This window comes from Phoenix dactylifera, unplaced genomic scaffold (assembly GCF_009389715.1).
Source record: "Phoenix dactylifera cultivar Barhee BC4 unplaced genomic scaffold, palm_55x_up_171113_PBpolish2nd_filt_p 000026F, whole genome shotgun sequence".
NCBI classification, from domain to species: Eukaryota; Viridiplantae; Streptophyta; class Magnoliopsida; order Arecales; family Arecaceae; genus Phoenix; species Phoenix dactylifera.
In genome coordinates, this window is record NW_024067667.1 from 2,319,958 (window position 1) to 2,342,980 (window position 23,023).

Below are 23,023 nucleotides of genomic sequence, written 5' to 3' on the forward strand. Positions count from 1 at the left end.
GTCGCTCACCGGATCACCAGATCTCAACATTCCGTCGATCACCGACGTCAAACGCGACGCTCTCTTCCGTCGGGGCGCTCAGATCGACCTCAGATCCCGTCAAACTACGAATGCGGTAGCTTTTTTCTTCAAGAAAGACTCGATCGGAGAAGCCAATCTAGGGTTTTTCCTCGCTCTCTCCTCGCCTTCGGGAAGTGAGAGAGAGAGAGAGGAGAGAGAGAGGACAACGAGAAACGGTTATATTCCAACGGGCCGCGGATCGACTCTTCTGCGTCCCTGGCAGCGAAAGAGCAAAAGAAAAGGTGGGTTGGGGGATTAGGCGCTGAGACGGTATTTATAGGACGAGATTTGTGGGCCCCGCAATTCAGAGACCCAAATCATTTTCACGAGATCTGGTGGGATTATCATAGCATACTAAATATAACTATGACGGTGGCGCTATCGGTGGACCGCCGGCTCGCCTTTGCTTACGTTGGACCCCCAGGCACGGGGCTCCACGTCAGCCGTCGGCCACTCGATCAAGCCGTCCATCCCCGTCCCCTTTTATCTGATTAACTTTACTTAATCCATCGAGGCTTATTCAGTTAACGGTGATGATACGGTTGATGGTGTCGGTTATTAACTCAAGATTAGCGTTGCAGGCGTTGAGGTGCTCCTTGGGAACGTTTTAGGGCAAGGCGAGGTGGACAGCGATGGCGACGTTGTCGCAGGAGAGGAGACCAGCTTGTTATAGCGAACCGCCATCCATGCCGACATCGCTGTCCATGACTGGGTGTCAGGCGTGCACAGCGTGTTAATTTGAATTCCTTTTTTTCATATATTATTTTTCATAAATATCTTCTAAAAATTCAAATTTGCATAAATATTTTTAAAAATTTATATTTATTTTTGCACTTTCATAAACTACTATTTTTATAGAAATATTTCTATTATAACAGTTCTTCTACCGCTATTAATAAAAATCATATTTATTTTAATTAAAAATAAAATAAAATTTTTAAAATTATTTTTTTGTCCTCCATCGCGATCGCTTTATAAACATTTTTTTTCACATCTATCCTTAAGTGGTATTTTAGTCATTTTAATTGAAATTGTTAATTTTTAACAGTGTTAGATGGCATGGATCCATATGCAAAACATAAGGGATAAAAAAAAGAATAAATAGCAAACAAGTGTTTTACGAGTATATTAGATGCAAATATTAATTTTGGTTGGGTATTTATATAAAATTAGATATGTTATGAGGATATTCATGCAAAAAGAAACTCTTTTTTATAATTCAAACCATGGACCGGACCTAATCGAGCAATATCAGCGATAGATAAAATGATGAACAAATATTTTTCAGTTTTTGATGCAAGGTGAAAGCATTGCCTAGATTAAAAACTATTACGAAACATACACCATTACATCAGCATACAAAATCAATCAAAGGTGTGTATTATTACCTATTCGAACATTCATTACAAAGTCACCGTGAAATCCCTGACTGCCCAATCTGCAGCTTGGATTGCCTTCACAGCAGATATATATTGCTTGAAGGCTAAAATAGGTCCGTTTCCATTATAGGATCATCCTTGATTATTGGGTTGGAGCTATACCTGAACCACGAAATAACAATCGAAGAATCACCTTCAAATGTTCAATCCATAGGTTGTGATGTGATCTCATCAAAGTTAATTTTCAAGACCCAAGGGAAATATGATGGTTGATAATATGACGGTCGACCATAGATACTAATTTGGAAAATGGCAGTTGATGTTTCATGTTTATTTAGTAAAAATATAAGTTTCACCATTTATGCATAAGTTTCTTGAACATGTTTGTGTAAAAATCTTTATAATATTACTCTAAGAGATAAAATCTATTTTTTACCGGTTTCAGCACAATGGTCATTGGCTTGAGAAGGCTTCCCAAGCTATATTATCAGCTAGAGGACACATCTCAGAGCTTCGGTAAGGAGATTCAAGAATAATTATTAATCCAGAATGTGTCCCTTATGGGATGAGCGTATTAGGATTACAAATACCGCTTGGCTTAGAGAGATGGGCTGATATGCCTCCCTGATTATGCTAATGATCCGAATATCTACGAGAGACATCGTCACTCGAACGAAAATTTTAGATATCAGTGTGCATGTTGTACTTAAATATATATAATAGATTGTATCATTTTATATTTGTATCTCACTAATTGATTGTACAATATTTCATGTTGCCTCTTGTAGCATACAATATCTCACTAATTATTTTATATTTTGCATCACTTTAAAATATCAATAGGCATCATTTAGGTTGTATCGGGAAATATAAAAATATCAAACATCATGAAACATCAAATTATACTTAAGTCATTAAAAATATTCGAAAAAAATAATTATGAATAAATTGAAACCTAAAAAATATTGAAGAAAAATTGGGCTGTGGCCAGTTCAGAACTAGCACGCCTCTATGTACCATGTGTCGGTTATATATTATTATAATATAACAATATTATATTATTATTGTATTTATAAATATAATATTATATTATATAATTATAATAATATTAATAATTATTATTTAATATATATTATAACATATGATATATATAATATATATGGGAATATTATAATATATTATTGTTATGTCATAATAATAATTATAATATTCCATATAGATATTATATATATCATATGTTATAATATATTTAAATAATTAGATTTTGAAATATATTATATAATATTATAATATTGTATCATATAATATATATTCTAAATATATATTATTATATAATAATTATGATAATATAATTATTATATTGTAATAATAATAATTAATAATGTATAATAATTATAATAATATTCAAAAAATCATGAGTGAAATATTTCTTTCTTATTTCCATTATAATATATAATTATTATAAATAGTTTCAGGTAGATTTTTCTAGTTATATAATATAATAGTATAATTATAATAATATTTATCCACCAAAGAATGGCCCTTATTATTAAAAAAAAAACACAAAGAAACCAGATACATTTTCTATTGTAAGAAATCGAAAAAAAAAATTAAAAACAAATTTTCTGTTTTTAATTTTTAAAAAAAAAAGTAGATATGGTAGCAAATACAGCCAATATAGTCTTTGTCCCCCTCTTTTCTTGAGACCAGAAGGACTAGTCCTCACCTTCCACCCTTATTCCCACCCACCCTTTGAGGGTGACTCCAAACCAAAATTGAAGTCAACCTTGTTTAAGTGGCAAGAGGTGATACCATCCGAATTAACAGTTGATGGTTACCATGCAATCATGCTATATTTTCTATTGCCATTAGAAGAAAGAAAGGCAAAACAAAAAAAAGGGAGCACTGAAAAATCCATTGCACCTTTTATTTCAACTGCACTATTCAATAACACAGAAAGTACTGCACCAGCAAAAGCTGTTTTCTGACAGTCGCTTAAATATGGAGTATCAGGAGTACAATGGAGCAAATCACAGGCATTTCAACTCGCATTTCCAATGAACCAAACACACGTTACAAATTATTTATCATGCTTGCAGGCTTCATATCAGAGTTCAGTGAAAATTTAGCAACTTCTGGAGTTGGGAAAACTGGATACTTGTACATATTTTTGGAGTTGGTGGCTAGGTGATCCTTCTACCTTTGTGTAGTGAGCATCTCTTCCTTCCTGGAACTGGTGACTTCATACAAATAGAACCATTACCTAAAGTGACACCACATGCAGATGATGATCTGCTCGCCGCTCTATAGCTCTCTATGCTTATCATTAACCCAGGTGATGTGACCCTCCTTCCTTTGTTGCTCTTCACATCTTTTCCTTCCGTATACTGGTTTCCTCTTACAAACATACCCATCATCAGTGACCACCCCACAGATATCATAGGGCTCATCAAGGTTACAATGTTTTTTTGTCATCTGATCTTCGCTTGTTATTAATTTAGTTCCAGCAATTCTCTGTCCTTTATGATGCTCACACCTTTTTTCGCCCTGAAACAGGCTTTTTCCTGCAAATAGACCCATCACCATAGACCACACCACAGATGTTATATTCCAGGTCAGCATCATATGTCTCTTTGAACTAGTTGAGATTGGAGTTTATTATCAGATGATATGTGGAGATGAGGTTCAAAAATCCTTCTACCTTTGTGTAATTCACACCTCTTTTTTCCATGAATTGCGAGTTCGGAACAAACAGAACCGTCTTCTGAGACAAAACCACACACAGATGATTTCTCTGAGGTTTGTTGTGACTTCTCCGCCAGTTACATTATCAATGCCAGTAATCCTCTTTCCTTTATGCTCTTCACATCTTTTTTCTTCCTTTAACTGGTTTGTTTCTACAAACTAATCCACCACTAATAGCCACTCCACAGATGTCATGATCCCCAGGAATGCCATCACCCCCTTGAACTAATCGAGGACGGAAAGTAACAAACTTGAGCACTTCTGGGAGAAAACCTTTCCTACCATCAGATGATCCCACTTCATCAAGTGGCATGCTTCCATTGATTTTGATCCCTTCTTTCTTATCAAATACAGTATGCTTCCACTGTTGTAGCTTTCTATGGGCAGATGAGATTGGGCTGGTGGCTGCATTATCTAACTTTAAGAGGATCTCTTCTCGGCGACAGACACCATTGCCACGTTTATTCCAGGCATAGTCAAAGACTTTAAGCAGCCTGGCTTCTGTCTTTTCAGCTTCTTTTTTGCTAGACATCTGTCAAATTCAACAAGATCCGGGTAAGCACAAAACAGCAGCAAAAATAAAGGAAAGATTTAAATTTCCAAAGGTGTTTTAGAAATGCCAGCACAAGTTCTATGAACTGTCGAAAACACATGTTTGATACCATTGAGCATTAGAATTTGTTTGACATACAAAATGGATCAAGCTTTTCAGATGTTCACACGCAGTAATGATTTTACATTTACTTGGGCATGTGGGTTTTTTTCTCAGATGTATTTATTTATTTATTTACCAGTAAAACTTGCAAGAGTACTACCTTAGATAAGATATAGATGGAAGCCTTAGTTATATATGCATTTGATGATGATACTTCTATTATTAACCAATCTGTCATCATCATTATCCCATTGTTATATCCTAGGTCCAAGACTATCTAATAGAATCTTTATACTAAAAGAAGTTCCAAAACACTTTACATTCTTGGTACCATATGATTGTATTATTTCTTGCATGTTCTTTGAAGTGCTACAAGATGGTTTTCATGCTTAGCTAAAATATTGGAACGCCATAGTTCCATGGATCACCTCTTTTAATACCTTTCATTATGATATCCAAAATTCATAGGTCATCTAAAGTATTAAGAAAAAGAGAAGGAAGCATAAATGAAAAACCACCTTACCGGAACCCATCTGAACATGATGGAGTGTCCCCTTGAGAAAATCTCTTTGAACAGTCCTGGTCCACTCTGAGTAAAGGGAAACTCAATTTTATCTGCAGAAATAATCAAATTTCTATGGTCCAAATGAGCTCCTTCACGGCCATATTGTTGGAGCCTTGTTCTAACATTATCAGCTTGCCCAAGGTACACAACAATAACATCCTCTGAAGCACGCCTGCGAGTCCTATTATCTTCAACTCCAAGATTTGAAGCTATGCCTAACTCATAGAGACCAGGGCATGCACTGTATATAGGAATATTATGGATCCTGTACCTCTCTACTCCATCTTTTCCCAAGGAGTAGTCCTCCAATCAGATGGTCCAATAAGGACCTAAGCAGATATAGAGGGGAAAAAAACATTAACAACTTACTTAAAAAAGAGTGAAAATGAGCTTGAGAGAAGGCAATCTTTTATATACATACAAAAAAATGTCTGTGAGAACATGTCTACAATATATATTGAAAGAGTGTAAGCTCTTAACATTATTTACAAATGGCAATTCTGTTGCTTGTATTCAAGTTTGATAATATCATGTACCAAGCAATTGTTGGATAATTCAAAGAGTCATATTGCTCCATGCCTCTTACACAAAGCACTACAAAATGATGACACAGAAGGATATGCATGCTCTGAAATGTGTTATAAAGGAAGATGCAGCTTGGAAGCATCTATTTGCCTTTTCCTCCCATCCTGGTTGTTTATGAGAATTGTTCAAAGTATTGACTTGGAAATTAGAAACATGACCAAATATACACATGCACTTATATAGATACACCCACCACCCCGCTCGCACCCCCCCCCCCCCCCCCCCCGCCCAAGATTTTGGTTTAACAAATCAAAGTGGAAGTAAGTTTTATGAAAAGTGAGGACTTAATCTGACACAAAATCATGGCTACTTTGATATTGCCATGAAAAATTAAAAATTCAGTTTATTTTACATGTGTATTGCTTTTTTTTTGAGAGAGCAAGAGAGAGAGAGAGAGAGAGTATTGCATGTGCATTCCTAACTAAGCCATAATAGATGACACACGGACAATGCCAATTCATCCCCAATAGAGTAAGAGGTTTGTACAGAGAAGTGAAAATCAAATTCAGATGTAGATGTATGCGATTATACTTCCATATATCAGTCTTCATTTCCCAGATTTACTTCCCATTGCTATCAAAGAATTAGACATTGGATTCACGCTTGAAACATCCACTCAAAATTGTAGGGCTTGCACTGGTGGAAATTCGTAGATATCTTGACGATCCAAACTTTGGATTCAGTTTTCCTGAATTTGTCTTAAGTAATATTGACAGGTATTACTGACTGATTATCGCTTGAACTTGGCAACAGGGCCACCATTCATTACCGGAAGTTCCTAAACTGGGAAATTCAGGGATTTTTTTTCCTTGTTGAGAACTTTACAAATTCATTCCCAGATCACCATTTTTTTGAAGTTGATGGTTGGTTTTAAAAAGTTCACTAATGGGAAGCTCATTTCATATTATGGGTTTTAAATGTCAGAAACTCCATTGGAAAATCATATTTGCATATTCATATAGTTATTTTATTAACAGACATCTTGTTTCTTCATGAATAAGAAAAACAGGCTAGTGGTTACCTAGCTCAAGAAATATTATGGCTAGTCTTTTTCTTCAAGTCAGATTAGACCTAGCCAAGGTTCACCATACCGGTCGGTACCGTACCGTACCAAAATGCAGTCTCGTACCGTACCACATACCAACACTTTAATAGAATAGTACCAGTGCAGGGTTCGGTACTGAGATGGCGAACCTTGGATCTAGCCCTCCTACAAAGAGTGTGATGGTGGTCTCTGCCAATGATACAATGAACTGCTGGCCATAAGGTGCACTCCAATAAATTTACTAATTGTGAATCTGAGCAAGCTGTAGCCCAGATGCAAAAGGAAAACGAACATAAAGAACTCTGAAAGTTGGTAATGAAATCCAGAGAAGCTTCTCTGCCTTTCAAGAATTTTAATTGTAAAGATAACTGGATACATGCTATAGATAGAAGAACCATACTTTGAATAATACGTAGTACTTACAAAGAACAGAATTTCCAAACAGTAAATTGGTTTTGAGGCTTCTAAGGATATCACAGAAAGTAAATCTCAAAGTTCATGTGAATCTATGAAGATTCATAGTTGTCCTGTAAGTAAATCTCAGGTTTCAAAAGCTGATATCTGCAGAAACTTCACTATAAACTGTAAATTTAATCGCTTCTTCAATACGAACAGCAATAGCCTATTGAAAATTGGATGAGGAAAGGGAAAGAAATTAATTGCATGATTTGATTACATATGATCAATTTCAGAGTTAGAGGAAACAATATTCAAGATAAATAAGAAGAAGAAAGAGATGAGAGAGGAGGAAGGAATTAGGATGAGTTAAGATAGAAAGATAGGGAAGAAAGGAAGCTAAACATGGCTATTATTTGTTTTGATTGACTCCAAGACTATTAAAACTGTCTGGTTAAGATAGGAGCCTTGTGCACTATTTCTACTTAAAGTAGAACCTAAGTAGCTAAAAGAAATCTGAAACACTAAAATTATAGTAAACTACTTGTCCTTCTTATCATTCACCTCCATGAGATCTTCAAAGTTTGATAATGGAGAGCAAACAATGCAACTACCAAATGATGGTTATGGTTTATCTTGATCATATCATCATCTATCATGAGGATTACAATATACTTTGTAGAACCCTAGGATCCTATAGGGATAGGGTCATCATATCATAGGACCTGGACCATGTCAGAATAAGTGTGAATCTCTTGTCCAAAAACTGTATCATATGGATGCATCCTTAATAGATCAACAAGGATTGATTTTACTGTTACTTGTTAAAATTCAAGATTAAACTACATAAAATGCCCTTATGCTGTCTATACCAAGGTTTTCAGTCTCGATACAAGATCACTTATGGTAGCTTACTAGTATTGGTCAGGGTGGCACAGAAGACCCCTTAACCAACATATGATACACTGACAGCAGCTGTACCATGTGCTGGTATAGCCCCTGTTATCGTACCAGTAACTTATTAGGTTGGTGCAGTATACCCGGTAACCAGGTGGTATGGGTCGGTACAGAAAACCTGAGTTTATACATCAAATAAGCTTAAAACACTTTTTATTAAATGATTTAACCTCACGTCACAGCCAATTGAATCCCAAAACATATTTGGTTGTTTATTCCAGCTGAAGTATTTGACAGCTTAGATGAGATTTTTCATCATTTTAAGCATCAAAAGAAAGAGATCTTTACCTATGCATGCCGTGTTAACCGACTCTCAGATCTAGCTAAAAAAAATCAACCTTGAATATGTGTTAGTCAGCTGGATACATCATACAATTAAACGTAAAAAAAATTTTTGAAAACAGCTTCTAAAGATCGGTAAAGAGTTGGACTCATCTAGTAACTTAGTTGACCTTCCATAAAGAATTCCTTAAATTATTCGGGAAGATTGGATGATAAACAAGGGACAGAGTCAAGTTGGGAGCTCTTGATATTCACCTAATACACCCCCTCCCCCTCCTTAAAAGAAATTTGGGAGGTACATCAATGGACCCTGCTTCACAGGCTTCTCCCTCTGAGAAGACCCATGTTGTCTCGCAATTGGGAGCTTCAAATAAGCTCCAATTTGATGTTCCTGGAAGCGGGGGCCTTGATGTTCTTTCAAGGGGGCGTATTAAGTGAAGATGAGGACAACCAATGTAGAAAGAGTAGTACTACTAAGAGAACTCTGGAATTAGTGGGTGCCAACGTGGCTCCTCCCTTGAGTATAAACTCTGATTGTTGGAACAAAGTAAAAATCTTCTTCACTTTTGCCATCATGAACACTTTTATGCTGATCAATTATTGGCGGTAGTTATTCAATTCAACTTGATGGAAGTTATAGATCATCCATATCTGTAAGATTGTAATCAAAATAAACCTGAAAAGAAGTTAATTAACTCTAAGGGCTAGACATAAATATTATTCTAAGAATGAGGAAGGCAAACACAAACACCCTTCTATAGGGGTATCTCTCTCTGAAAGAGAAACACCTACAGACATACAAACACAAGCAGACACGTCCCCTATCCACTTTGCGCAACTATGACACTTCCAACTAGTAAGTAAAGGCAAGGCACACCAAACAACGACTAAAATGTAAAAATGAGACCCCACACAAGGAAGAGGAGAGGAAAAAACAATAAGATAAAGAGCATCAAGTCAAACCAGTATGAACTCTTAAAAAATATAATACAACATGGAGATATATCGAGTAAGATCAAGATATAAAGATGTACTTTCATGAAATCCCTAAATAGGCATGTGAGTCATGCCAGGTTTTGTGTGCCTTAATGTCAAATACGATATGTTTGGGTTATTGACCCTGAGTGGAGTGCGCATAATGAATTAATACTCCTAGTTTCTAATGATCAAATTGCTGATTATATTTAAAATTCATTATGCCCCTCCCCCAAAATTGCGAGCTGCGGTTGCAGCAACAACCACATACTAATGGAGAACTCTCCCCACAAGCATGTAAGGCATTCCAACATGATATAAAATGTATCACAGTGGAGATAACTAAAATAACTAAAATCCAAAATTTAATTAATTAACAAATCTAACTGATAAATAAAATTTAAATCAATAAACAATAATATTTTGTAAACCTCAAAATTGCAAGTTTACTTTCCGTTCAAAAACCCAATTTCATAAAACTCATAAATCACACATAAATTGATGACTAATTTATCTGTTTTTAAAAAATAAAATTATTTAAATGAAATATCTACAAAAGATGGATCATTACTTACTTTGCACGAACAACGAGCAAAGAAATCCAACTAATCCTGAGAGTCTTCTTTAGAACCTAATATTCAAAATTATATTTTTATCAAATTTAACCATAACAAATTTGAAATAAAAATTCCAAGTCCTAGCACCTTTACAGAAGATCAAGCTCAATAATTAGAGAATATTACAGTCTAAATCAGGAGAAGGATGGAAGAAGGTGGAGGAAGGACAAGGTTGGCCAAGCGGTAATGCCAACGCCCTGAGTTGGTCTGATCAAGGTCAGACTAGGATACAAGTGGCTTAATAGAGATCAAAGGCGATAAAATGTAGCAAACAAGGACTAGGGTGATGACCAGTACGTCGCCCAACAGCCATGGGGCAGGATCCCCTACTGTGGTCAACCTATACTGTAGGGGATACCACTGAGGATCCACAGGTCATGCAAAAAAAAAAGAGAAGAGAGAGAATATATATTTTCTTTACTATAATATATATATATATTATTTTCTTTTCTTCTTCTTCTTATTCTTCTTATTGCAAAAGAGAGGAGGAGGAAGGGTCGGCTCCTCCTGTCACCCCAATAAGAAGTGGAAGAGAAAGAAAGAGGCGGTGGCGCAGCCGGAGGTCTGGCAGCAAGTGATAGTGAATAGTAGGCAATAACAGTAGCAGGCGATAAAGAAACCAAATGGAAAACAGGGGTTTCAGCCTCTAGTGGAGATATGATGGTTGTCGGTGGCTAGGCTCCGATGACAGTCATGGGATGATGCAAGGGACTAACCACAAACTTCGGCAACGAGCATCGTCGGAGAGGATAGCCAAAAAGGAAAAAGAGAGAGAGAAAATAAGGCTGAAATTCAATCCAAAAATAGGGGAACCAACCAAGCATCCCCTTTTTGACAAAATCTAGTGGTTTTGCAGCTGGAAACCGCAATCTAAAAGATTGGGATGATGGAAAACAAGATCAATTTAATTGGTTTTGTGATGCTAAGCCATGGCTGTAGCAGATGACGCTTAGGAAATAGCTTGGCAACACCGGCAAACTTCAATTTGGAACCATGCTTTGCTGGTGGGGGTTGAAAGGAATCTAGGGTTGTTTAAATAGAGCTGAAATCCAAGTCCCAAATCCTTCTCCGCATCAAACTCTTACCGGCTTCAAGGGAGAATATGACTCCCATTGGGAGTCTGTCTTCTCCTTGGCATGTGCAGTGCACATGCACCGCTAAATTTTTTTTTTTTTTTCATTTTTGGGTTTAGATTTTTGGGCCGATTTGGGCCAATCCTTCTAGGCCGGTCAAGTGGACCAGACCCAGGCTACAAGAGGCCAGGTATTACAAAATCAAAACCATGTGGAAGGCTCTCAAACACGTTAGCAACTTATCATAGGTTTTAGCTTCACCAATGTTGGATCAAATTAAACTCCACAACTCAACATTAACTCATTCGTCTGCAAGCTATCATTATTCCAGCTCAAATGTCAAAGTCTTTCCTCTTAATTCCTATAGTATGTTATTCGGTCCCTGTCGGTGTGCAGATTAGACAATGCTTCCCAAATACCCTTTCAATGTTTAGCGTAACTATGAAACAAATTTGGTGTCATGATCCCCCAAGGGTAACCATCTAGATTAAGACCTGACCCTCAAATTTTGCTTCAAGATTTTAATAAAACAGTTTTACAACAATTCTCTGGAATCCCTTCCCTTCACTTAAAATAAGAGACCTTGCGATCCATAAAACAGAGTCAAATTAATGCTGGAATTTTCCGACACACTGTTTTAGTCCCAACAACAGAACTCTGATCCGCATTAATTTTTTTTTAGAAAGGACATTATTCAAATAAATAAGGTGCACATTATCAGAGACAGAAACCAACAATTCTCTGCGTCTATAACAATCATGCAAAAAAAAAGGTACTCCTTAAATACTACTAACATTTCCTAGAAAAAATAGCAACATTTTTCACAAGAATCTGACCTGAGCAAGGTCGATCCTTTTTCCTCTTTTCTGGCTAAATCTAATTTTTTTTATTTTCTAATTTCTCATTAACAAGCTTGATGCACCACTGAATCAAATTTCAACACAAGAAAAGCACATGTAGCCACAAGTCAACTCAAATTCAAAACTACTCGATCGTGTAGACAAATCAAAGCAAGAAGAAAATCTAATTAGATAAAGTTAAAAAGGCAGAAAGGTAAGGGGGATAACAAAAACAACAAATACTGGCAACTATACGATCTCCATACCTCATCAAAGAAAGACAGGGAAACAAAACATGACAAGGAGTCAATAGAAGATCAACACAAGAAAAATATATTTGAAACTAACCTTCCATTTGGAGAAGAGGGAATCATGCTTGGTTCGCAGGCACTCCTCTCTCTTCAATCTGGCAGACATCTTCTCCCATCGCCCCTAGATTCACCGAGACGACCGTATAACAGTAGTCTATGGTTGTAGCGCTCAACTTTACCAAAGTGTGGTCCCGCTACGTCCCTCCCGTGCCGGGATCGGAAATGTCCGTGCTACCCCGCTCACATTTGAACTGATTCGACCGTTACAGTGGTTCGGCCAGATCACGACCATTCATCTGCTGGTGCAGAATAACGTATTGCTTGATGTCTTACAGCTGGCATCTAAGATTTGCGCTCATGGATGATTCTTGTCATTTAAAACTATTTTAGATGATTGGTATTGGAAGGTATAAATTGGGAAATAACAACTACAGTAACATTTTTAACAGCTGAAATGTTTTGCTTTGGAGACGAGTAAAACCATTATAATGGTAGTAATGATGAATGTATATATGTTAGTTGCATGTTATAATAGTAGAGTATAATCAAATGCAACATATTATGTTATATCTAACTATTTTAAATATGATAGAATGTATGTGATGATTATTTTGTATTATTATTTTTGCATATATTACAATATATCTTATGAAATAAGAATATATTATTATATGAAAATTTATGTGACTGATTCAGTTAGTATTTTGTATAAATAATATACCATAATGACAATTATGTGAATGTATTATGCATGTAAAACATATTATCTCATATATAATGGATACATATATCATGCAGTATATTACAATAATAATTAGTTACTACTTTATATGGTAAAAATATGATCATTAAAATAATAAATATTAATAATATATGTTATATATTATGATATATTTTATTTAAATTTTACAGAATATACTGTTAATGTATTATATTGGTAATATATATAATATATTAGCTCTCATTTATTTATTTGTAGGCCTACTCTTTAAATGATTTCTAACCATTGGTTTAATTACACAATTGCAACTTGTATCAAGGGATACATATCCAGACACCAAATAAACTTCATGTTTCATCACACAGACATCCCATCACATAATCTTAGAAAAGAAAAACCATCGCATATGGCCAAGAAATTGGAACAAGGTTCAAAGCATTTAAGGCCTACCTATATGTATATTCTTTTTCTTTGTTTGGTTCGACAGAGAATTTTATGATCTTTATTTGTTGCTACATATAAGATTGAAGTTTATGGTTCAACATAGAATTTTTTGTGTGTATTTTCTATTTTTATGTATGTTTAGGATTGTTGATTTCCCCATCACTGATTACATCAGAAGACTTGTGGTTGCTAAGGTTGCTTTGAGCCAGTGGAAATTGATGACTGGTTTCTCTTGACACTCCTAAGGAGATATCAGAGATTGGTAGGATAAGCACAAGCACTGGGTCAGAGAAATATACAGACAAAATCTAAAATTCCACATTTTCAAATCATGTGTTGTGACTTTCAAAATTGAGAAGTCTGTTTCTCTACAAATAAAACTAGTAGAGAGCGGGGGAACTTAATAACATTGCAATGCTCAGTGCTCTCTAATTAGGAACTGGCGAAAGAAAAAAAAAAAAAAGGAAAAATGGCATTCCATGATATCTGGTGGATTGATGTTTCCTTGCCAGGGTTTTGATGCATTTGATCAAGGGGAGTTCCTAAAATAAAAAGGACTCTCCTGAACGTTTAAACCTTGAAAAGATGAACCGTGTGGACTTTGGACAAACTGAAGAATCTCATAGAAATTAAGCCTATAGCTTTTGGCAGGTTGGTATCACTTGTGACAGGAAGAGAACACAATACAGTTGTAGTTGCAATATGTTGGGCTAGGAGTCAGAAAATTGTCAATCCGAATCCAACCCATTTATAATCAAATTAACATAGTTTTGAATGCATCCATACATAGTTTCGAATGCATACATACATACATATACATACGTATATGTTTCAGTGCATCGCTCCCCTGCTCGCAGCACCACCTGCCACTCGCATAATCCCGACGCATCGCAGCAGTCCCCAGCTGCCATGCAAGACTGGGGCAGTGGGCAGGGAAATGAGTGATGCTGCGGAGCAGAAGAAATCTGTTCCAAAACCAACCTGATTGCAGAAAACCTTCACTGGACCTGTTTATTCCAGGCAGGTTGGTGAGCCCAAGTCAGAAATTGTCATTCCTGCACAGTGAAATGCTCGTAAACTACGCATGAAACATTGGAGTATCAGAATCATGGTACTAACAGCATGACCTATTCCATCTAGTTGACTGAGGCATAACTGTAGAACATCTGAACTTCATATTTGTAAGGAGGAAGAACAGAATCTAAGGACCCTATATAACAAAGCCCTGTTTGGTATCACTTCCAGTTTTCAGCTTTTATTTTGAAAACCACAGAAGCCGAGACAGAAATGGCATAAGGCGATGCCAAATGCAAACCTTAGATTGTCACAAGGGATTACAGGAATTTTGTAATCCTTAAATTAAAGCTTCAAGCCCAAACTACTGCAGCAGGACATCCTCTCTCCATTGGTTCCTCATGCTTTTAACTCATTAGATTAAGTTACTTGGTCACTCGATTGTATACTGAAAAAGCAATGATCAACCAAAACCAGTCCTCACCAACGACCCAATAAAATCAGGCTTTATATCACGGCCGCCTCCCAAGCATGCAGCCCTTCACCAATAGAGGGAATCAGACTTGGATTTATAGTAGCTATTTCTTCATAACTAACAGACTTTTGTTACATGATAACCATCTGACATCCTTTTCCCTACATAAGAAATCAAATAAAATTTTTGTATCGCCTGAAGTAAGAAGTTTTATACTCATCACTGCCTCCAAGGAAAATTAACAAACCAAGAGGAAGAAAAAACATAGATATCAATAGTAAATCAATGCAATAACAGTTTAAGCTTTAGACAAACAGGGTTGCCACAATCAACACCTTAGTTAATAATCGTCAGCAGTAACTAACAGAGAAGCAAAACACTATAACTTGGGAAATTATTGCTCTGAAATCTCTCCAGCAGTAATGTTGTACGAATTGGATTTACATGTATTTATGGGTGTGAAGATGTAACAACTGATTTTATACATTACAACAGCCATAATGTACATCTTACATCACCTGCGATAGAGGCATCATGTAAAGCGATCAATCCCCAGCCAATGATGCCGATGGTATAAGTTGAAAGCTCATGATCAATAATCTCACACCTCATACTTGGCACAGGGTGGATTTCCAACATAACTGGATTTACAAAACTGGCAAGTTCATAGAGCACTTTCAAAGTCTGAGAAATGTAACTTTGCGGCAAATTAATCATACAGCCCCATGAATATAAAACTGTTCATGAGGGCCCAGTTAAGAGAACATTCGGACTGTCAAGGGACGGTAGGAAATCATATCATCGCATCACAGACTCCTTTACGAAAGATCGACCTCCTGAACTGAACCCAGAAAGAGAGGCACATTAGTTTTCTACAGTACAGTGTAACAATGGTTCGAACTTAAAATAATATAATTTTGCAACTCACGAGTATGCAAGGTGAATATTAAGGAACCGTGGGTTCTCCATGCTCTGAGTCAATGTAACAGAACCCTCTATTATCTGATCTTGCTTCAGTTCTATTGGTTCATATAAGTACAGCAGGGTCTGCAAGAATTTAGGGGCAGCTTTGTTTCAGAGATAGAAATAAGGTCGTATCCGATTTAAAAATATCAGGAATACAGAAATAAAGAATGTCTAGCAATTGCATGAGAAAATAGAAGCGATCAATTTACCTGCTGCCAGTGTGTCGGAGCATCCTCAGGAGCAGTGGACAGAACAATTGTTTCATCAGATTTTACCCGTTTCTTGCTCTGGCTAGAGTTTTGTGAATGTTGATCAGAAGACGGACTTCCTGAAGGAAATTGCAGATGGTTGTTGGAAGGAGAAATTGCAGGTCCGTTAAACTCAACATCAAACCAAAATGCGAACCCATGTAGAGGAGCTTCAGGGGAGAGGAGGGGAAAAGGGGAAAAAAGGAAAGTAACCTCTCAGTTTATCAAGCAAAAGTAAGCCTTTCTTGACAAGAAGTTTAGATACAAAACAAATACAGAATGTTAGGATAACATTTATATACAGGTGATATCCGAAAGAAAAGACAGATAAATTGAACAGGCAAAGACAATTAACTAAAGAACAAAGATTACATGCTTCCATCTCAAAAATGAACACGTGTGCATTGCGACAACTGCACCTGATACATATCAAGTTACCAGCCATCATTTGAAATTCATCCAAAACAAGAACAGAACAAATATCTTATATTCTGTAGGATCTAAGAACACAAGAATTGACTGTTTTTAGTTTAATTTCAGAACTCCAACTGATTGTTTGAATCTAGTTAGGCTTTGATGGTACTTCTGACCTCCACTCAAAACTGATCATTAGACAGTAGTGATGATAAGGCCCTTTATTTTCATCTGCAACTCTTTTTCTCAAAACTGAGCCTGCAACTTCGCATTTGTGCTAGAATTTGTTTGAATGGATCTTGAATATGGATGATACTTTCTATTTCGGTTCCACCTGGTCTATCCCATGCTAAGTAAGGTAACTCAGAAAACCGTAAATAAGCTAATTCAACCACTTTATATACTTGGGAAATCAACCTCTTACAATGTCCAAGAAGAGAACTACATGGTCAATATTGCTGTTGGGAACTAAATTGGAAAGCCAAAAAAGATCTGAAGTCCCAGGCTCTTGAAAATATAGAGGTGGTAAATATCAAGGAGAAGGGAAAGGCCAAAAACAGAAAATAGAATACATGACAGGGTATACCGCAAATAGTCAACAAACTAAGCAAACAGCCTGTTAAGCCTGAGCTTAAATATGTGAAAAGATCAACATAAATGACCGACCTCTTCAACAAACTAGAAATAGTTTATTTGCAAAATGACCTATCACATATTGCTTTGCTCAATTATTCTTGAAAATATATGAGCTTTGTTTTTATAACAAAGTTTTCATTTTATGATATAATTCCTTACTGTACTTCGACTAATTGCAAGCAAACTTGTGAAGACACATCTCACACTCCAATGCTTTGGCTAAAACTTTGCTCAAAACTAAGAGTCCATAGCCTGCATAGAAATCTAGACTTGTCTAAAATCAAAAATTTATTTATGTTAAGGCCGATACATTGTTGACCCATTCCCTAATAGCTTAAGCTTTTAGGGCCATGTCTTAGTTAACACAATACTGATGCTAAGGTTGTTGATATTCCACGGCTCGAATCCCAAGTAAACTGGCCTACTTGCCATTTCAATTTGTTCTTCTCAATTCATTTATCCCCTCCAAAGTATAATCTCCAAGCACAAATGAGCACAGACTTAACCCTGATATGCATTATTCTTCCATTCCAAAAGCTATAGGGTTCGAGCAATTAGTTAACAATTTGACCATCTCTAGAAATTACGAGGAAACTCACTATAAATGAATGTGCAATATTCTCAACACACCAATCAGCAAATGAAAAATGTCCACTATTGTGCAAAGGATGATTAGAGTTCCTTCACATTTCCAAAATATGCAATTTAGATTCCTCTAGTGTAATTTTTGGAATAGTATAAAACCACTGTCACTCGATAACTATAAGAGCATTCCATAAATCAACAGACCTAGAAATATACGGTATAGTATCTTATTGCAGTAGTAAAAAGGAAGAAAAATAAGAAATGCATTCACATATGTTAGCTAAAATAAGATATGCAACTAAACTAGGATATCTTACCATTTAACATTGATGAAAATCTGTAATTTGCAGTAATGGATTCAAGCTCTTGAACTTTGATTGTATAGCAATCCACTTCCATAACCTGCTAATTAAATCCAGAAAAGCAATTCATATGAAGGGAGAACAATTCCATACTTCTACATGCAATAGTATCTGTGCTAACAGAAAACAGGAAATCTCAATGAGGACAACTGTTTTCTAATTATTACTTCAGCTTATAATTTTCACTTTAAAATGGGCTATAGAAGGATACGGCCATATTAAATGATTATTATTCTCATAAGTTGAGGTGTTCTCTTCTTATACAATAGATAAATTGTCTAAAGAATATAATTACATAAGAGGTGAACATAACCCTTACATTCCAAAACCCTTTCATCATCATATATTTAAAGTTCATTGTCTTGTCTTCCCCCATTTAGTGCTACTCCATAAATCAAATAAAAGTTCAAAACAAGCTATTACCGGAAAAGATAACATCCTTGAAAGTTGAAAATATATGTTTGAGAACAACCAATTTCTGCTATATCATCCCAAATTGCCCGGCTCAGCATGTACCGAACCATATTGCCCTTGAACCAAGACAATTGAGCATTTCGAAATGGAACACGGCCCGAACCAGGCAATTTCGACCAAACCAGGTGGTTCAAACCCAAACTAGGCCGTTCAAGGTGGTTTGGGCCCTGTTCCACCTTAAATGATTGAAAGGGGGGTAGAGAAGGCCTCTCATGCCTCTTCTGAATCTCTCCATTTTTCTTTCTCCACTCAAAAACAATGAAAAAGGGTTAAATTTCACTCAAATCCAATCCAAAATTAGGTAAAGATCCCTCTCCCCTTCCTTCTCTCTTTTTTTTTTCATGTCAAAAATTGGCCAAAATGAGGAAAATGAACCTAACATAGCCAGGTTAAGAGATAATTGAGCATGCCATGACGTTGTTAAAATTTCATATAGGCCCTTATGGCCCTGGCCTGTAAATGGACCTTTATGAACCTCTAAAATGTCTTTAAGGGTTTTGGCTTTTGGCATGATTTCGTGATATACTGTGGATCTACAGATGATCTACATAATGCAGCCAAATCACAATTAAGTATATGAATTTTAACAATAAAATATTATTTTTAAATTAAAAATAATAACAAAAAATAATGATTAATTTTTTTAAAAGAATGGTAATATTTTTGGGCGTATGCATGCTACTTGCTACCCCAATTCGATAGTAATTTGCTTAAATTTGGGCAAAATCATGTGCATAGCATCCTAAGCCTAAATTTAAATAAATTTAAAAATAATTGGTGATTAGTGCATACGCAGGGAGGAAAATGTAGTAGCACCTCTACGTCGCTAAACTAATCAGAATTAAAATTAATTTTTAAATATTTTATAAATAAAAATTAATTTATTGATTAAAAATAATTAAAAAGTTTAAATAACTAAAAATTATTATTATGTATGGATAATTCAGAAACATTTTCTAAAGTAATAATCAGACTTTTTGTATTATAATGAAAATTTACTGTTTTTTAATAATTAATTAAATAATGATCAATAAAAATAAAAACATATGTAGCATTCCTGATATGGTTCTACACTAATCTAATTAAAAAAAAAAATTTAGATATTTTATAATTAAACATCAATTTTTATGTAATAAAATATTTTAATAATTATAAAAACTATGAAAAAATAGTATGATGTATAGATAATGTTGAATTATTTTCTGAAATAATTTGGTATTTTTTGCATTAAAATAGAACTTTACTAATTTTTAAATAATTAATTAAGTAATTATCAATTGATGTAAAAATATATGACATGTTTCTCAAACCTGCAAAAATGGATCTAGGAAGGAGCCGAAGCACAAACATAGGTTGGGACCATAGGTAATTTTTTAAATATTTTATAATTAAATATCAATTTTTATGTAAAAATTAATTAAAATGTTTAAATAATTATAAAAACTATGAAAAATTAGCATGATGTATAGATAATGTTGAATTATTTTTTGAGTTAATTTAGTGACTTTTGCATTACAATAGAACTTCACTAATTTTTAAATAATTAATTAAGTAATTATTAATTGATGTAAAAATACATGACATGTTTCTCAAACTTGCAAAAACGGATCTGGAAAGGAGCCGAAGCATAACATAGGTTTAGACCATGGGTGATGCTTTTGAATCGACACCACTAGAGGTGTAGATAGTGGAGTTCAGGAGAAGATGACTAACTAGGTTGATGCAACATCTAGCCGGTGGTTTCCATGATGTGTCTGCTTATTAAAAATACCTGCAGGAGGTCCACCTAAAAAAAAAACTTTATTGATTTTGGCTCTTGATCCACCAGGCATATCCAGTTTGCAAGTGGACCTTGTAGATCCAAGAGGTTGTCAGTTGAGGCAAAGACCAGAGAGCCTCTATGTTTGGAACTTTTGGGAGTAAGAAGGGGAAGAAGTCCAAAAACATACTAGCAAGGGTCAGTATTCATGATGTAGATCTACATATCTTTCCTAGCAAAAATTCTAGGCAGCAAAGAAATGGTACCATGCTTTTAAAGGATATGAAAAAGAAAATGTAGAGAGCTATGCAGCATGGTTTAACTTCAGCCACATCCTTGCAAATGTAGTAAACAACACGTACTATTGGTCTACTATCAGCTCCATTCAAAGAGTCGATTGAGTGTAAAACCTCATGGGCTAAAGGATATATATATATATATATACACACGCACAGTGAGCTACCGGCCAATAAGTAAAGAAATAGATAGCCCCCTACCAATGAAAGTGGGACATCTATGGATTAATTCTGAGGTGAGATGGTTGGACAGGTCCCAGCAAGCAAAGCATCATCAATTTCCTAACATATTATGCTATGAAGATATTTTTTCTAGAAGCTAGATGATGCTTCAGATCCGGCGCACAATGCCTATTACATCCTCAGTAGGATGACGGAAGTTATTGACCAGATAGGAGATTAGCATGTCGTGGAGGTGGCCATGGATAATGGACCATAGTACAAGCCTGTCAGAGAGATTCTGATGAAGAGAGATTCTAATGATCCGTCGACCATATTTTCTGGACCACATATGCTACACACAACATAATCTAATATTGATGGACATCAAAACGTTATGCAGAGAGAAGCAGATTATTGAGATAGCCTAGTCCATTACTACATTTATATACAACCACATATGGATTCTATCTTTGAAGAGGAAGTACACCAAGAGTGAGATATTGAGGCCAACAGTCATCTGCTTTGCCACAAATTACGTTGCACTTGATAGTCCAATCAAGAACAAAACAAGCTTGCGTCAAATGTTCGTAAGTGTTGAGAGACAAGAAACTAGATATGCTCGAGATGGCATGGAAGGCAGACACATGAAGGGCTTAGTCACGAGCCAGTAGTTTTGGCAACAGATCAAGAGAATTGTTAACGCTATCACCCTATTATATCAAGTGTTGAGGATCATGGATGATGAGAAATATCCTCAGATGGGCTTCCTTTGTTGCATGATGTTGATTGCTAAGGCTGAGATCAGGCAGGCAGACCCAAAGCAGGCCCAAAAATACATTGGCAACATTGAGCAAAGGTAAGATTATCAGATGGGTAGGGAATTACATCTAGAAGGTAATGGTTTGTTCATTCTTATACTTAAGGGCTCGTTTGGTTCGCGGAAAAAGAAGGGGGGAAAGTATGGTCAACGGGAAAGTAATGAGATGCCTCTTGTTTGGTTGGAGTTTTCAAAGGAGAGAGAAGGGAAAGTTGAATTCCCATGGGAATATGATTCCCACATTTCATGGAAAAGTCTTTCCCATGAGAAACATGGGAAAGTTACTTTCCCATGAGGCAGGAATTACTCCATTTTTACTTTTTCCCAAAAAGTCCCTTCAGCATTAAAGAAGTATTAAAGAGACATTAAAAACCTAATTTTTATTAAGGGCATAATAGGAATTATACATAACTTTTCTAGGAAAGTGGATGGCCAACCAAACATAAGCACTTTGAAAATTTATCACTTTTCCATGGTCAACCAAACATGCCAAAAGTACTTTCCTAGGCATCCTCTTCCTAGGAATTTGTTTCCCAGGAATCATATTCCTAGGAGGAAAAATGCTTCCCGCGAACCAAACGAGCCCTAAGTATTCTATACAATACAATCCAAGTACATATAATTCATTCATTAACTAAATCACTTGCAAAACGTATGGACAGCCTACAACCTCAACCCAAAGTTCCAATAGTGTCCCAAGAACAGACATAGACAAGAAACTTCGGACCGCCCTAGGCAAAGCGATCTATAAGATAGAGCTTGATCTGATATTTACTGTCTGAAGTCTCAAAGAGGTAAGTTAATATTAATAGCATGCGGGATCATTACTTGTCAACTCAAGCAAATCATTGACATCAAATAATGTGTGTATTTCACAAACTAGACTGTTTAGGGAGGGCTCCCACAGTTTCAACGATAGACCAGTTGTGGCAAGTAAAGCAAGCATGAATCCAAGTATTTTCAAAAACCAACTATAGCTAGTCTAATATTTTATGATAAGTAGCGTATCATAGGCAATCTGCTTGGTTGCATTTGAAACTGAATAGCAGTTCCATTTTGGGCAATCATCGAAAACCTGAGGTTGATAATCAGATCTTCTCACAGACAGTCTCCTCTAGTAGCTTGAGCGCAACTAGTCTACCTTCATTCTAATCCATAGCAAACAA

The 23,023-nt window shown here is 35.8% G+C and overlaps 2 protein-coding genes across 5 annotated transcripts in view; both read right to left on the reverse strand.

Annotated features, from left to right (window-relative positions):
- Nucleotides 1–3,339: 3,339 nt before the first annotated feature.
- On the reverse strand, nucleotides 3,340–12,640 carry LOC120104560 (protein EFFECTOR OF TRANSCRIPTION 2-like). Its single transcript, XM_039115891.1, is given in 4 exon segments — nucleotides 3,340–4,716; nucleotides 5,363–5,709; nucleotides 5,712–5,733; nucleotides 12,522–12,640. Coding segments are annotated over 4 exon segments (852 nt in total). The 5' UTR covers nucleotides 12,591–12,640; the 3' UTR covers nucleotides 3,340–4,302.
- Nucleotides 12,641–15,403: 2,763 nt separating this feature from the next.
- LOC103712333 (probable protein arginine N-methyltransferase 6) overlaps nucleotides 15,404–23,023 on the reverse strand; it is a 34,177-nt gene continuing 26,557 nt past the window's right edge. Inside the window, exons 10-13 of one of the 4 annotated variants that reach the window (XM_039115895.1) lie at nucleotides 18,305–18,392; nucleotides 16,314–16,432; nucleotides 16,067–16,185; nucleotides 15,404–15,979 (exon numbers count right to left, since the gene is read on the reverse strand). In XM_039115895.1, the coding sequence (XP_038971823.1) occupies nucleotides 15,937–15,979; nucleotides 16,067–16,185; nucleotides 16,314–16,432; nucleotides 18,305–18,392 (369 nt within the window). In that variant the 3' untranslated portion in view covers nucleotides 15,404–15,936. Of the gene's footprint in view, nucleotides 15,980–16,066; nucleotides 16,186–16,313; nucleotides 16,523–18,304; nucleotides 18,393–23,023 lie in introns of all 4 variants that reach the window. The other 3 variants (XM_039115896.1, XM_039115892.1, XM_039115894.1) reach the window with 3 other exon arrangements.